The sequence below is a fragment of the Lycium ferocissimum genome, chromosome 4, assembly GCF_029784015.1.
Source record: "Lycium ferocissimum isolate CSIRO_LF1 chromosome 4, AGI_CSIRO_Lferr_CH_V1, whole genome shotgun sequence".
In the NCBI taxonomy this organism is placed as follows: domain Eukaryota; kingdom Viridiplantae; phylum Streptophyta; class Magnoliopsida; order Solanales; family Solanaceae; genus Lycium; species Lycium ferocissimum.
The window spans coordinates 44,785,343-44,800,100 of NC_081345.1; the positions used below are offsets into that span (position 1 = coordinate 44,785,343).

The 14,758-nt window shown below is 37.2% G+C and overlaps 1 protein-coding gene across 1 annotated transcript in view; it reads right to left on the reverse strand.

The window, feature by feature from the left end:
* Positions 1 to 2,769: 2,769 nt before the first annotated feature.
* The window catches only part of LOC132054094 (myosin-2-like), a 13,192-nt gene continuing 1,203 nt past the window's right edge, over positions 2,770 to 14,758 (reverse strand). Inside the window, exons 2-8 of the mRNA XM_059446160.1 lie at positions 14,559 to 14,725; positions 14,307 to 14,442; positions 5,234 to 5,386; positions 4,572 to 4,686; positions 4,375 to 4,496; positions 3,494 to 3,700; positions 2,770 to 3,141 (exon numbers count right to left, since the gene is read on the reverse strand). Of these exons, the coding sequence (XP_059302143.1) occupies positions 2,770 to 3,141; positions 3,494 to 3,700; positions 4,375 to 4,496; positions 4,572 to 4,686; positions 5,234 to 5,386; positions 14,307 to 14,442; positions 14,559 to 14,725 (1,272 nt within the window). The remainder of the gene's footprint in view (positions 3,142 to 3,493; positions 3,701 to 4,374; positions 4,497 to 4,571; positions 4,687 to 5,233; positions 5,387 to 14,306; positions 14,443 to 14,558; positions 14,726 to 14,758) is intronic.

Here is a 14,758-nt window from a genome sequence, read left to right on the forward strand (position 1 = left end):
AAGAATACAAATCTGTTTCAATTATATTGTACCTCAACTTTTGTATACTTTGTTTCCTTAAATGGTAAATCTCGAATTCCGTATCGAAATTTACCGAACCGAAGTTTGATTTACCGAACCGAACCGAACTTTTTCGGTTTGGTATTTGGTATCTACTGTCAATTATCGAATTTCAAATTACCGAACCCGAACTTTGAAAATACCGAACCAAATACCGAACGCCCACCCCTAGTAAAACATCCATTGGTTTAGTAATTAAATGCGAAAAGTGAAGGGAAAATTAAGAAGTGTGAAGTGAAAATTCTTTAAAAAAAAAAAATAGATAAATAGAATTGCTGGCTTGGGAGCGCGCCATGTATGTGGCCCTTTGTTCGCTTTTATATATATATATATATATATATATATATATATATATATATGTACGTTTTTAATATATGTACGTGTCAATATCTCTTTGGTTATAAATTTGTATAATATTGGTTCTCCTTCCTGGAAGTTGCATGTGAACGAGGGGAAACATATATCTTTTATAAATCTGTCTTGTAATATAGGGTGTGTTCGGTATGGAGGAAGACATTTTCCAGAAAATATTTTTCAATTTTCTCATGTTCGTTTGGTCAAAAAATTTTAAAAATATTTTCTTTTGAAAACATTTTCCTCAAAATTGAAAATGACTTCCCTAATAAAAGTAGGGAAAACAAGTTCACAAATTCATTCCACCAACCACCCTACCACCACGTAACCCAATCCCAACCACCAAACCCCAACCACTCCCAACCCCCACCCACCCCACCACCCCACGCCACCGCACCCCACCCCCACGCACCACCCCCCCCCCCCCGGAAAAAATTATTTTTTTTGAAAAAAAAAAAGTTGACTTTTTTTTGCACCCCACCCCACCCCGCACCCTACCCCCTCCCCCATGCCTAACCTTACCCCCTCCCCCGCACCCCTACCCCCAGTAAAAGAATTATTTTGTTTTGAAAAAATAAAGTTTTGACTTTTTTTTTTGCACCCTACCCTACGCCACCCCGCACCCATACCCCATACCCCCGAAGAAAAAAATAATTTTTTTAGAAAAAAAGTTTTTTCCCCCCCCCCCCAACCCGCACCCTACCCCTCCCCACGCCCGCACCCCTATCCCCGTCACCCCCCCCCCCCCCACAAAAAAAATTAATATTTTTGAAAAAAAAGTTTTGACATTTTTTTTTGGTTTTTTTTCCCACAACCCCACCCCACCCCGCACCCTACCCCCCCCCCCCCAACAAAAATATTTTTTTTGAAAAAAAAAAAGTTTTGACATTTGTACCCCCCCCCCCCCCCCCGCCAAAAAAATTGAAAAAAAAGTTGAAAATTATAAAAATTGAATGTTTGCGTGGTTAAAAATTAAAACTTTTAGAAGGGGTGATGGGGTATTTTGGGTGGGGGGCGTGGGGGTGTGTGGTGAAAAGATTTTTTTTTGGGGTAGGGGGTATCTGGAGGTGTAGAAACTCGCAAAAGACAATAAAAAACTTCAAAAAAAAAATGTTAGGGTTGGGGTTGAGGAGGGGGGGTGTTGGTGTGGTATGGGTTCCACGCAAGGGGGAGGGGGGTGATGGGGGATGTGGTCCCGTAGAAAATTTAGAAAAAAATTAAAAACTTCAAAAAAAATGTTGTGGGGAGGGTGGGTGGGTGGGGGGGAGGCGGGGGGGGGGTGTGTATGGGTTAAGGGAGTGGCTGGGGGTAGGGGTGCAAAAACTTAAAAAAATAAAAAATGGAAGGGAGGTGGGGGCTTAGGGGTGGGTGAGTGGGAGTGGGGTGTGGGTGGGGAGGGGGTATGGGGTTGGGTTGGAGTTGGTGAGGGTTGGGGTGGGGGTGCAAAAAAAAAAAAAAATCAAAAGAAATTTTTTTTTTTTTGGAGGGGGGTGGGTTCGTGGGAGTGGGGTGTGGGTGGGGCTGGGGGTATGGGGTTGGGTTGGAGTTGATGAGGCTTGGATGAGTATTTTTCGGAAAATATTTTCTATCAACCAAACGAACATGAGAAAATAAGTAAGAAATTCACTTATTTTCCACTACCCAAACGAACATGAGAAAATAAGTGGAAATTCACTTATTTTCTAGGAAAACATTTTCCTCCATACCGAACACACCCATAGTGTAGCTTGTTTTCTAGTGTTTTTTTTTTTGCAATAAAGTCATTCTCTTTTCCTGTTCCTGACGTAAAGATGTTTGTGGACTCTAGTAAAAGTTACTTTTTCATGTTTCAATTTATGTGACATAATTTAAATTTATGTGATATAATTTAAATCGACACTCCTGTAAGCCTGAGCGTGATGACAACACTTAGCTACCAGCTTTTGATAAAAAGACGAACGATTTGAACAATTGGAAACTAAAGAGCCGTTTGGACATGGTTTGAAACCATGGTTTCAAACCATGTTTGGACATGCAATTTGGATATCTTAAGTTGTATCTTTTCTTATAGACATAAAAACCCCACAAGTTGTAAAACTATCAAAACATTCCCAATTTGTATATAATCTTACCAAACGAGCAAGTCATAGTTCATAACAAAATTAATACGCTACTACCTTTCTAAAAAATACAACATCAATTGATTAAACTTTAGTTCAATAAAAACAAAAATTTAACATGAATAGTAATGAGGTTGGTAGACATAAATAAAGGTTGGTGGAAGTTAATGAGGTTGGTGGGAGTAATTGTTAAAAATATCTACTAACTTATGGGTCTCTTTTTACAAAATATAAATTTATGGGTCAAATTTTATATTTAACCGAGCCTTGTATCTTTCTTCCATTCCTCAAACCTGTGTCTCAGTCTTCGAAAATCTTCTGCAGGATTAGTAGAATGTAACTGCTCTGACTTCAGCTGAGTGATCGCCATGGCTTCGTCATCAAAATTTTGTTTTCGCAGCTCAAACTCCCGGTTAAGGTAATTGACTACACATAAACCGCCATTAATCTCTCTATTACCGTTGCTAGCATATTCTATAGGAGTGCTGCCCCCAGGAGTGCGGGTCCCCATAGATGTTATTGTTTCTTCAGATTCATAGCCGCAAGGAGATGGGGAACCTTCGAGTTTTCCAGGGTGACCGGCAGGATTGTCAACAAGGAGACTCTTCTTGGCTGTTGCTAAACTTGCCTGATTTAGCAAAGCATTTGATGTATAAGACGTTAGCAAATTTATCGTTCATGTATATGGACTATTGAGACCATGTGCATAAAACTCAATTTCCAAAAGCTAATTAAAATAACGTCGACTGCCTAAATATCAACTTCTGAACAAAAACTTCTTTCTATATATCACTGCTCAGATTTATTTCTTTTACTCCCACAACTGGTGCTTCCACGGGACAAGAAGATATGTTTGTTCAATGTTGAAGAAGCATAATGACTAGATGCTCTAGAATTCAGATGAGCATATTAACAAAAAGCACCCAAGCCTCAACCGAACACTATATGCTAACCAAAAGTTCTCCATTGATATTACTAACCTGCAATGATGCCATTTGCTTTTGCCACATCTCCTCCATCGATCTCATCCTGACCTCATAATCTGACCATCGGGACTCCAATTGATTTATATGCTCCTTTAGGGCAGCATTTTCCTTTTCCTTCTCTTCAAGGTTTGCCTCAGCCACCATAACCTGCCTTTCGAGGTCTTCTACAACAGAAGGTAAAATTTCTGCAGGCAAGTCCTGCTGAGATTAAAAAAAAAAACTGAGCTTACTACAGAATCAATCTTGTCCTCAGCAATTTAGTAACTACTATTAGACTTCACTTTGAGTGACAGCCACAGGCAGTTAGAAAAGGAGTTTGGGATCCATCGTTTACTCTTCACCTACTGTCATTTTTCTTTCCTTTTGGCTACTACATAATTTAATTTTTGGGGCTGCAGATTGGGCCATAGGATTAAGGTCTAAACCAAAAAAGGGCCTTCCTATCCATTGAAAAAGACTCATTTTTTTCTCCCACTTTTTTACCTTCTAATTTAAAGAATCAAACACTCAAAAATTTCAAGACTTAGTATTTCATATTCTTGAGAAAGGATTAAACATTAAGAAACATTTTTTTTGTTTTTCATTCAGGAAAAGTAGCAGAAACACCTAAAATTGGATTTGCTTGTCTGAAAAAAGGGGGAAAAGATACCTAAAACTGGCTTCACGCAACAGGCCACCAAATTCTTAAAGATATTAATCCTGAAGCAGATACTACAATTCTGAATGAAGAAAGAAGACAAGTTACAATAGAACTTAAGGAAAAACTTTTAGTAGAAAGATAAACCGTTTCATGCTAGGGACCATCTAGATTATAGAAGTTGCCGCAAGAGAGCTTGCACATAAAGATATTGATGATCCTCTACCAAACAAATTACCTTCACCTCTGAAGTCTTTCTGGATGGTTTAACTTTCACCTCCGAAGTCTTTCTGTCTTGATTTAACTTGTTCAAATTCTGCAGTTGATTGACATGCCTCTGAGCCAACCAGCAACGAATAGCTGCAAGAAAAGAAAAGTTATGCAGATAAATCCATCTTTGAATATCATAAATGTAGATGCCAAGAAAAACTTTACCTGATTGTATCTGCACAACAGCCAGCAGCTGCTCATCATTTTCTTTGTTAGCAACTTTTCGTTTCGGACTCCAGAGAAACCTTATATTGCCTTCTAGCAATTTCACCACGAACAACTACAAGAAAATATTTTGACATCATATCACCAAGAACAATAAACAATCTTGAATTAAAAATTCTAGAAAATTCCATGTCATCGGTTACTTGAGGAACTTTCAGCAGTGCAAACATATTTCCACTAAAAAGGAAAGGAAGGAAGAAAGAAATGAGAGAAAAGAGATTGGATATGGAATCACTGGTTTCTCAAGAACTTGAAGTCATACTAAATAATTTTGAAACAAAAAAAATCATACTCCCTCCACCCCAGACTCTCTTTCCTTTTTGGTTAGTCCCAAAACGAATGACACCTTTCTATATTTAGCAACAATATAACTTAAAACTTCCCATTTTACCCTTAATGAGTTGATTTCTAGCCACACAAATATTTATGGCTTATTTTGGACCACAAGTTTTAAAAGTGTTCCTTTCATTCTTAAACTCCGTGACTAGTCAAACACCTTCACATAAATTGGGATAGAGGGAGTATACAAATAGAACTGGCCAGAGAAAATTTTGCTCATTAATAGATACTTTGAAGGTTGAACAACATTGTAAAATACAAACTGCAGCAAAAAGTTCTGCCTTACATGATTGGAGTATGATCACTCCTCCTTCAAGCTCATGGAAGTGACGACGAGCATGATGACCACTGTAGCACTTCTGCACCTCGAGATTGCCTTGCATAACTTGTTTCCTGACATCCTCCAGCACAGCAATCTACAAGTCGCCATGATAGAAGTTCAGAAAATCGATACACCAGGAAATTCATTCTGTTACACTCCATAATAATCCGTGCTACTTGTATTAAAACAAGAAAGAATGAGTTAAGAAGGTTCAAGGAAAGTTAATCGAGTTAGTAAGAATATCATTGTATATATATGGTTGCCTTGAGTATCCCGAGGTGACATGGTAACCTAAAGGATTTGAAATCGCGTTATGAGTATGTATATGAGGTAATGTGAGTGACCTTTTAAAGTATTTGAGATTATTAGTAATGATATATAGGATGGACAAAAGATATGAATATACTTTTGCGATTGGAGTTTCGTCGAAGCTCCGTGAGTTCGGTTATGTTTAAGGTTATTGTGATTCTCCGGACCCTTCGAGACGTGTATATGGATTTTTATTGATGTATATAAGTGTGTATATGTATGTATAAGAGGTTACATGAGGTTGGAAGAGGATAAGATGTTAAACGAAATGAATCGGAACAATTTCGGTAAAATCTCGGACCCGATTTTAGCCTATGTTGTAGGAGGCATATCTCCTTGTATATAATGAGTTTTAAGGTGTTTCAAAAGCCTAAAATTAAGTTCATCGAGTCTAGTTTTCAATGCAACAAACCGCTCATCAAAATGATATCGGGGTAAGGAGATATGGACGATGCAAGTTGGGCTGAGTATTAGGACTTAAATGTTCACAAATTTTTCACTAGTGGCCGTGTGGGCCCCACAAACACATGACAAAAATCAGATTTTTGCCCATGCTTAATTGGGGGAACGTGTAAGACCTTCTTGGGCAGCAAAATGGTCTCCTTGTTGACCAAAGTAGCATGCACAACTCATTTCCCAATCCCACCAACTAGAACTTAGAGAGAGAAGCTCTCAAGCCCTAGAAAGAGAGAGCCACGGCCAGCCATGGCTGTTCCACCACCATAAAACGGCCAGCCTTCTATTTTTCTTCTCACCATTAAACCCCTAAAGTGTTCTACACATTCACCATTAAGTTTCAAGTGAAGAAGAAACCATAAACATGCCATTCATGCTCCTAAAAGCTCACGGCAGATTTGAGTTCTCCAAGTTGATCAAAAAATATATATATATTTTCAAGCAATTTAACCCCTTTGAAGGTGTACAATAACGTGTAGCATTTATTGGAATAGCAAGAACAAGTGTTGAAATTCAAGAAGTGAATTTGAATAGGGTTGAAGGATTGAGTGACAAGGTAGAATAATCTTTCATATGTTTTGTGATGAATTGAATGTATATGGTGTTGCATGTTAGTATTGGACTGTTTTTCTTGAAGTTGAGGTCTTGTGTTGTAGACTTAGATGGAATCATGTTTAATCTTCTTGTACATATATTGGGAATGAATTGAATGTGTTGTAGTATGGATAAATGGATGAAAATCATGAAATTGTTGTAGTTGTGTTGAAGCCGTGTAGGGGGACTGATTTAGGGGAATTAGTGGACTGTTTTGTGCCAAGTTTTAATTGTTGTTGTTATGGACCTTGTGGTGTATTGTATGCATATTGAAAATGTGAATTAAGGTGTAAAAGAAATGAATTGTGTTGAAGTAGCAAAACAATCCCAAACCGTGGACTGTTTTGATGAAAGGAGTAAGTTGTGTATTTTGAATGTTGATTGTTGTTATGAATGTATAGTGAAAGTGAAGTTTAATGATTCAAGTTGAAATTGAAATGGTTTGTGGGCTGTTGTAAGAATAAATATGATGCTAAAACAGTTCCAAATATTTGTATAAGTAATGTTGTAAACGTGTTGTTGTCGTTGTAAGTTAAAGCTGGAAAATTGCTAAATGAGAATGGAAATGTTGTGTGTGTTGTTTGGCTATGAGTTTGGGACTGATTTGAATGATGTGCAAGCTGTCCAAAGTCCCCTAAGTCATGTTAAACAAGTTTGGAGTGATATAAGAAAGAATGATTAGCAATGTTAGCTTGTAGCACTAGTTGGTTTGAATGCGAACGAAACGTCGTCTAAATGTTTGAAAGGGGTTGTGAGCGTCAGAATGCGTATTAAATTCCATTGTAGACTAATTGTAGCTCTTGATATCTTGATATAGGATAAGTGCTATTGGGCAGCAAGTACAAGTTATAATACGACTAAACGCTAAAGGTATGTAAAGCCTAATCCTTCTTTCTTTTGGCATGTCCTTAGTTTTCAATAGGCTAGATTATGAACCTTGAGGAAAATCCTAAGATTCGAAATCCGAGCATGTTATAATCCTGTATATATATTCCTTGGCACTCCTATGTATGATTTGATGAAACATGACCATTATGATTGACTAATGAATGATGTTTTCCAAATGTTGCACAAAAAGTTCTTAGAGAATTCCATAATTTTTGAATGCCATATCTTTTGCATAAAGTCACGGATTGTTAAATTTTTGTAGGATTTGTATGATGTAGGATGAGTATGTTTTTCATAGGCGAAACGTTTCTTCCGTTCCCGTAGTTGGTGTAATTTAGACAATTTTTGAAAAAAATGTTGTAATGATTATTATATTATATATGATTATTTTAACTACTTTATTGAGTTTGATAATACGCATTTGACACATTATATATGACGATTTCGGTTGTAGCTTTGATGTACTAATTAGATAAATGCGAATCGCATTATTATATTATATATATGGATCGGGCCGTATTTTTGAAAGGTCGCAATTATTTATATTATATATGGATGTGATTTTGATACGGGATTATGATTATTATATTATATATATATTTCGAGGGACATTCGGAGAAAATTTGAATTGACTATTTCCTTGGGTTGGAAATAGTAGTACGCTTTATTATATTATATAATGGATCGTTATATGATACGTACGTTCCTCGGTGGGTATATCCCATTATTTATGGATCGGGATATACGTTCCTATTTGGCATTGTCGCTATTGCCGCCGGTCAGATCATTTGACGCGTGTTGATTTTCCTTATGTGTATTTGGACGCGGTATGTTTTGATGTGATAGTGCGAACCATTTTGACCGGCATTAGTGATTATCATATTTCTATTTTCGTATCTCTTAGAAAATATTATTAATAAGTAAACGTTTTGGTATTTTGGATATGTACTCACTTTCTATATTTCCGCTTCGATTATGGCTCAGATTTGGCATATTGTATATTTCTATTTTGCATACTCAGTACATACTCCGTACTGACCCCCTTTCTTCGGGGGGCTGCGTTTCATGCCGCGCAGGTGTACAGATGAGTAAGAGGATTCTAGTGGAAGATGTTCCAGCTGGATTGGCGAACTCCACTTTTTCCCGGAGTGCTGCCGAGTCCGAGCATTTATGTTCTGGTATTTGGGTTATGTTAGAGACTTTGCAGACAGGGTCATGTATGTAATATGTCAGTTGTAAGCGGCTAGGCGAGCCGATATGTTGTTATGCATTATTCTGCAGATTTGTTTTGTAATCGGCTATGTAACCGATATATCAGTATGCATTATGTTACAGATTCGTTATGACTACGAGTTTTATTTGATTTGAAAAGATGAAAGGCATGTTTGTTTTCCGAAAAAAATTTCCTTCTGCATTTTGACATGTTTTGCGGGCCCAGTATGATTATGTGTATTACGAAAGTCTGCGGGTTCGCTCGGCCCTAGGTAAGGGTCGGGTGCCCATCATGCCATACCGGAAATTAGGGTGTGACAGATTGGTATCGAGGCTTGAGTTCGTCCTAGGGGTTGTACGCAAAGTCGTGTCTCGTAGAGTCTTGTTTATCGTTGTGTTGTGCACCACATCTATAAACAGGAGGCTACAGGACATTTAGGGTGTTACCTTTCTTTCATATCTCAGATCGTGCGATAGAGCTCAGTCATAGGAAATGAAATTCTTTATACTAACATTTGATTTCAGTTGAAGAACGACATCGACAGAAGAAAGTGATTGATGATATTGGAAGTTCCAAAGTACGCAGGTAAGCAAAGGTACGAAAGGTATATGTCGAGTAAGGTATGGAAGTATGATTGAAATGTAAAGTTGAAAATTGAAAAGAAAGTATAACGGGTGCGATTTGAGTTGGGCATACGAGGTATGTTCATCATTTTTATATTGTTATTGATATTGGGAGCTTTGTGTGGCTATGATACGATATGATTTATACGTATAAATGTTGGCCCTGTGAGGCATGTTGGTATTTCCTGCGTGCAAATTTTTGGGATAGTAAGAAGTACAGAGAAAACTCTGCCCAAATTTTCCCAGAAATAGAAAAAAAGAATGAGATATAGGTTTGTAATATGTTTTGAAAGGTTGTGTCAATAGTAAGGATATGATTTGACTAAGTTGCCAATACGGCTGACATCGAGAAATAAGTCGACTGCCGAATCGATGGTAATAGTAATTAGGAAGCCGATATCGATATGGTAAAAAGAAGAATTTGGAAAGGGTTTATGATACTAAGAGATGATTTAGAAAAGGCTGGATAATCTTGATAAAGTGTTATAGCAAGGTACCGACTGAATTGATAAGCAGGGATAAATTATGACGAGTTTATAGTAAAAGAAGTAGTAGTGTGATTAAGATGAGAGTACAAAGGAAAATGAATTGTGACGGATGCAAATGTATTGGTAAGACAGGCTGTGAGGTAGTGAAGCATAAGATTTACTAGGAAGGGTAAAAGGTTAAGTATGCCTATACAACACTAATGTAACATTCGAGGACGAATGTTCCTAAGGGGGGAAGAATGTTACACTCCATAATAATCCGTGCTACTTGTATTAAAACAAGAAAGAATGAGTTAAGAAGGTTCAAGGAAAGTTAATCGAGTTAGTAAGAATATCATTATATATATATGGTTGCCTTGAGTATCCCGAGGTGACATGGTAACCTAAAGGATTTGAAATCGCGTTATGAGTATGTATATGAGGTAATGTGAGTGACCTTTTAAAGTATTTGAGATTATTAGTAATGATATATAGGATGGACAAAAGATATGAATATACTTTTGCGATTGGAGTTTCGTCGAAGCTCGTGAGTTACTGGTTATGTTTAAGGTTATTGTGATTCTCCGGACCCTTCGAGACGTGTATATGGATTTTTATTGATGTATATAAGTGTGTATATGTATGTATAAGAGGTTACATGAGGTTGGAAGAGGATAAGATGTTAAACGAAATGAATCGGAACAATTTCAGTAAAATCTCGGACCCGATTTTAGCCTATGTTGTAGGAGGCATATCTCCTAGTATATAATGAGTTTTAAGGTGTTTCAAAAGCCTAAAATTAAGTTCATCGAGTCTAGTTTTCAATGCAACAAACCGCTCATCAAAATGATATCGGGGTAAGGAGATATGGACGATGCAAGTTGGGCTGAGTATTAGGACTTAAATGTTCACAAATTTTTCACTAGTGGCCGTGTGGGCCCCACAAACACATGACAAAAATCAGATTTTTGCCCATGCTTAATTGGGGGAACGTGTAAGACCTTCTTGGGCAGCAAAATGGTCTCCTTGTTGACCAAAGTAGCATGCACAACTCATTTCCCAATCCCACCAACTAGAACTTAGAGAGAGAAGCTCTCAAGCCCTAGAAAGAGAGAGCCACGGCCAGCCATGGCATTTCCACCACCATTGCACGGCCAGACCTTCTATTTTTCTTGCCATTAAACCCCTAAAGTGTTCTACACATTCACCATTAAGTTTCAAGTGAAAGAGAAACCATAAACATGACATACAAGCTCCTATAGCTCACCAGATTTGAGTTCTCCAAGTTGATAAAAAAATATATATATATTTTCTACAAGTGTTTCGACCCTTAGAAAAGTGCATAAGAACGTGTAGTAGTTGTTGGAATAGAAAAGTGTTGAAATTCAAGAAGGAATTTGAAGGGTAGCATTTCAATAGGAGTTGAAATCTTTCATAGTTTTGTGATGAATTGAATGTATATGTTGTAAGGTTAGTATTGAATGATTTTTCTTGAAGTTGAGGTCTTGTGTTGTAGACTTAATGGAATCATGTTTAATCTTCTAGTACATATATTGGAAATGGATTGAATGTGTTGTAGTATGGATAAATGGATAAAAATCATGAAATTGTTGGAATGGTGTTGAAGCCGTGTAAGGGGACTGTTTTAGGGGGAATTGCGGACTGTTTTGTGCCAAGTTTTAATTGTTGTTGTTATGGACCTTGTGGTGTATTGTATGCATATTGAAAATGTGAATTAAGGTGTAAAAGAAATGAATTGTGTTGAAGTAGCAAAACAATCCCAAACCGTGGACTGTTTTGATGAAAGGAGTAGACTAGTGTATTTTGAATGTTGGTTGTTGTTATGAATGTATAGTGAAAGTGAAGTTTAATGATTCAAGTTGAAATTGAAATGGTTTGTGGGCTGTTGTAAGAATAAATATGATGCTAAAACAGTTCCAAATATTTGTATAAGTAATGTTGTAAACGTGTTGTTGTCGTTGTAAGTTAAAATGGAAAAATTGCTAAATGAGAATGGAAATGTTGTGTGTGTTGTTTGGCCGTGAGTTTGGGACTGATTTGAATGATGTGCAAGCTGTCCAAAGTCCCCTAAAGTCATGTTAAACAAGTTTGGAATGATATAAGAAAGAATGATTAGCAATGTTAGCTTGTAGCACTAGTTGGGTTGAATGCGAACGAAACGTCGTCTAAATGTTTGAAAGGGGTTGTGAGCGTCAGAATGCGTATTAAATTCCTTTGTAGACTAATTGTAGCTCTTGATATCTTGATATAGGATAAGTGCTATTGGGCAGCAAGTACAAGTTATAATACGACTAAACGCTAAAGGTATGTAAAGTCTAATCCTTCTTTCTTTTGGCATGTCCTTAGTTTTCAATATGAAAGATTATAAGCCTTGAGGTAAATCCTAAGATTCGAGTTCCGAGCATGTTATAATCCTTATATATATTCCTTGGCACTCCTATGTATGATTTGATGAAACATGAACCATTATGATTGACTAATGAATGATGCATAAAAAGTTCGTATGAAAGAATTCCATAATTTTTGAATGCCATATCTTTTGCATAAAGGCTCGGATTGCTTTGAAATTTTGTAGGAGTTTGTATGATGTAGGATGAGTATGTTTTTCATAGGCGGGCACATGGCTCGGGTCTATATACACCCGTCCGTGGGTCCCGATTATTATAATTTATATAATTTTTGAAGAAAATGTTGTAATGATTATTCCATATTTCAAATATGATTATATATAACTACTTTATTGAGTTTGATAATACATTACACATAAGGACGATTATTATATTGTATATATGATGTACTAATTCCTAAATACGAAACGTGTTTACGTTCGCGATTATTATATTATATATGGATCGAGATTATTTTTGAAAGGTCGCTTAATTATTTATTATCATTATATATATATGGATTATGATTTTCAAGTTTGGCTTGATATGCTTTCGAGGGACATTCGGATCGCAATTTGAATTGACTATTATATATGGGTTGGAAATAGTAGTACGCTCCCTTATTCTATTGGGTTTGTAATAATGCTTTGTATGTCGTTATCGGGATACCGTCCGGTTTCGGCCGCTGGTATATGTCCCAGTTATCATATGATGTTACGTGATATTCCTTATGTATTTGAGCGCGGTATGTCTTTCAATATTGCGAACCATTTGACCGCGGTGATGTTCCTGCGATATTGCATATTTGTCTTTTGTATCTCTTAGGTATTTGACCGCGGTATGTAGTGTGACTTTGGTTCTATTAGTTCGTTTTCTTGAGAAAAATATTATTAATAAGTAAACGTTTTGGTATTTTGGATATGTACTCACTTTCTATATATTTCGTTATGGCTCGATTTGGCATATTGTATATTTCTATTTTGCATACTCGATACATACTCCGTACTTGACCCCCACTCGTCGGGGGGCACGTTTCATATGCGCGGTGTACGGATGAGTAAGAGGATTCTAGTGGAAGATGTTCCGGTTGGATTGGCGAACTCCGGCTTTTTTTCCGGAGTCTTTGTAGGGTCAGAGCATTTATGTTGGTATTTGGGTTATGTTAGAGACTTTGCGACGGGGTCATGTATGTAATATGTCGATTTATGTGGCTAAGCGAGCCGATATGTTGTTATACATTATTAACTGCCATTTGTTTTGTAATCGGCTATGTAGCGATATATCGGTATGCGTTATGTTACGATTAATTATGACTACGAGTTTTATTTGATTTGAAAAGATGAAAGGCATGTTTGTTTCCGAAAAAAAATTTCCTTGCGTTTTGACATGTTTTGCGGGCCCGAAGTATGATTATGTGTATTACGAAAATACCCCGGGTTCGCTCGGCCCCTAGTGAGGTCGGGTGCCCGTGTGCCCTACGGAAATTAAGGGATGCTTAATGATTTTAGTAACATGCACAACCATTGTCTCACTAGAAGTCCAAATTAGCCATACTTATCATAGGAAAATTATTTATTTTTACAACCGTGGTGTCGGGGCCGGCTTGCGCGCACGTCAACTAATTCCACGGGATACCGCCACCCGCCACCAACAATAGGTACCGGTAACTCGTCCACCAAGGCTGCAGACGGATGGAACAAATCACTTAGTGTTTTCATTTCGTGGATTTGAACCCGAGACCTCATGGTTCTCTCCCACTTCATTGACCACTAGGCCACACCCTTGGGTAATTATTAGCATATTTTCTTCATTTCTCATTATTCTAATATCATGGGACTAATTGCAGAAATGTTTTGAAGTCAAATGTGCTTCTAAATCTGAGATTCTTTCACGATGTAACTAAATCTTAAGAGACATTACAATTTTTATTTGCTTATATATTTGTGATTAAATAAGCTACAAGGGTGCATCTGTGTAAATGATCTTTGGCAATCAATTCGTAAAGAAAGAAAACATAGGTACACTTAAGAAACTAAGAAAAAACCAACAAACATACCTGTCCTGCCCGGAAATATAACTTTGTATACCTAACTTGGTACATTTCGGGAAGGATATCAAACTGCCGCAGAATGGAAACTGACATGCTTAATGGATCTTTGCATTCATGGTTTTCTGGAAGAAGGACGCTGTACCTATATAACCACATTTGTATAAGTCACAAAGCATTCAAAAGAGAAACTTAGCAGCAAAGCGAGAAGCACATATTTCACCTTTTACAGAATTCTTGATGTGTCATCCTAGTAGATACCTGGACCTAGAGATCCTAACAACCTCAAGAAGACCGTAGCTTCTGAGCTGCTCAAAAACGAGATCATTATTGTACATGCCAGGAACCTGCTTATTGTTCGGTTTTATGCAACAAATGAAGTGTGGCACAGTACTTTCCAACTGCTGCATCAATTTGAACATCTGATCCTGCAAGATTTTATAAAGGCAAAACTACTTTCC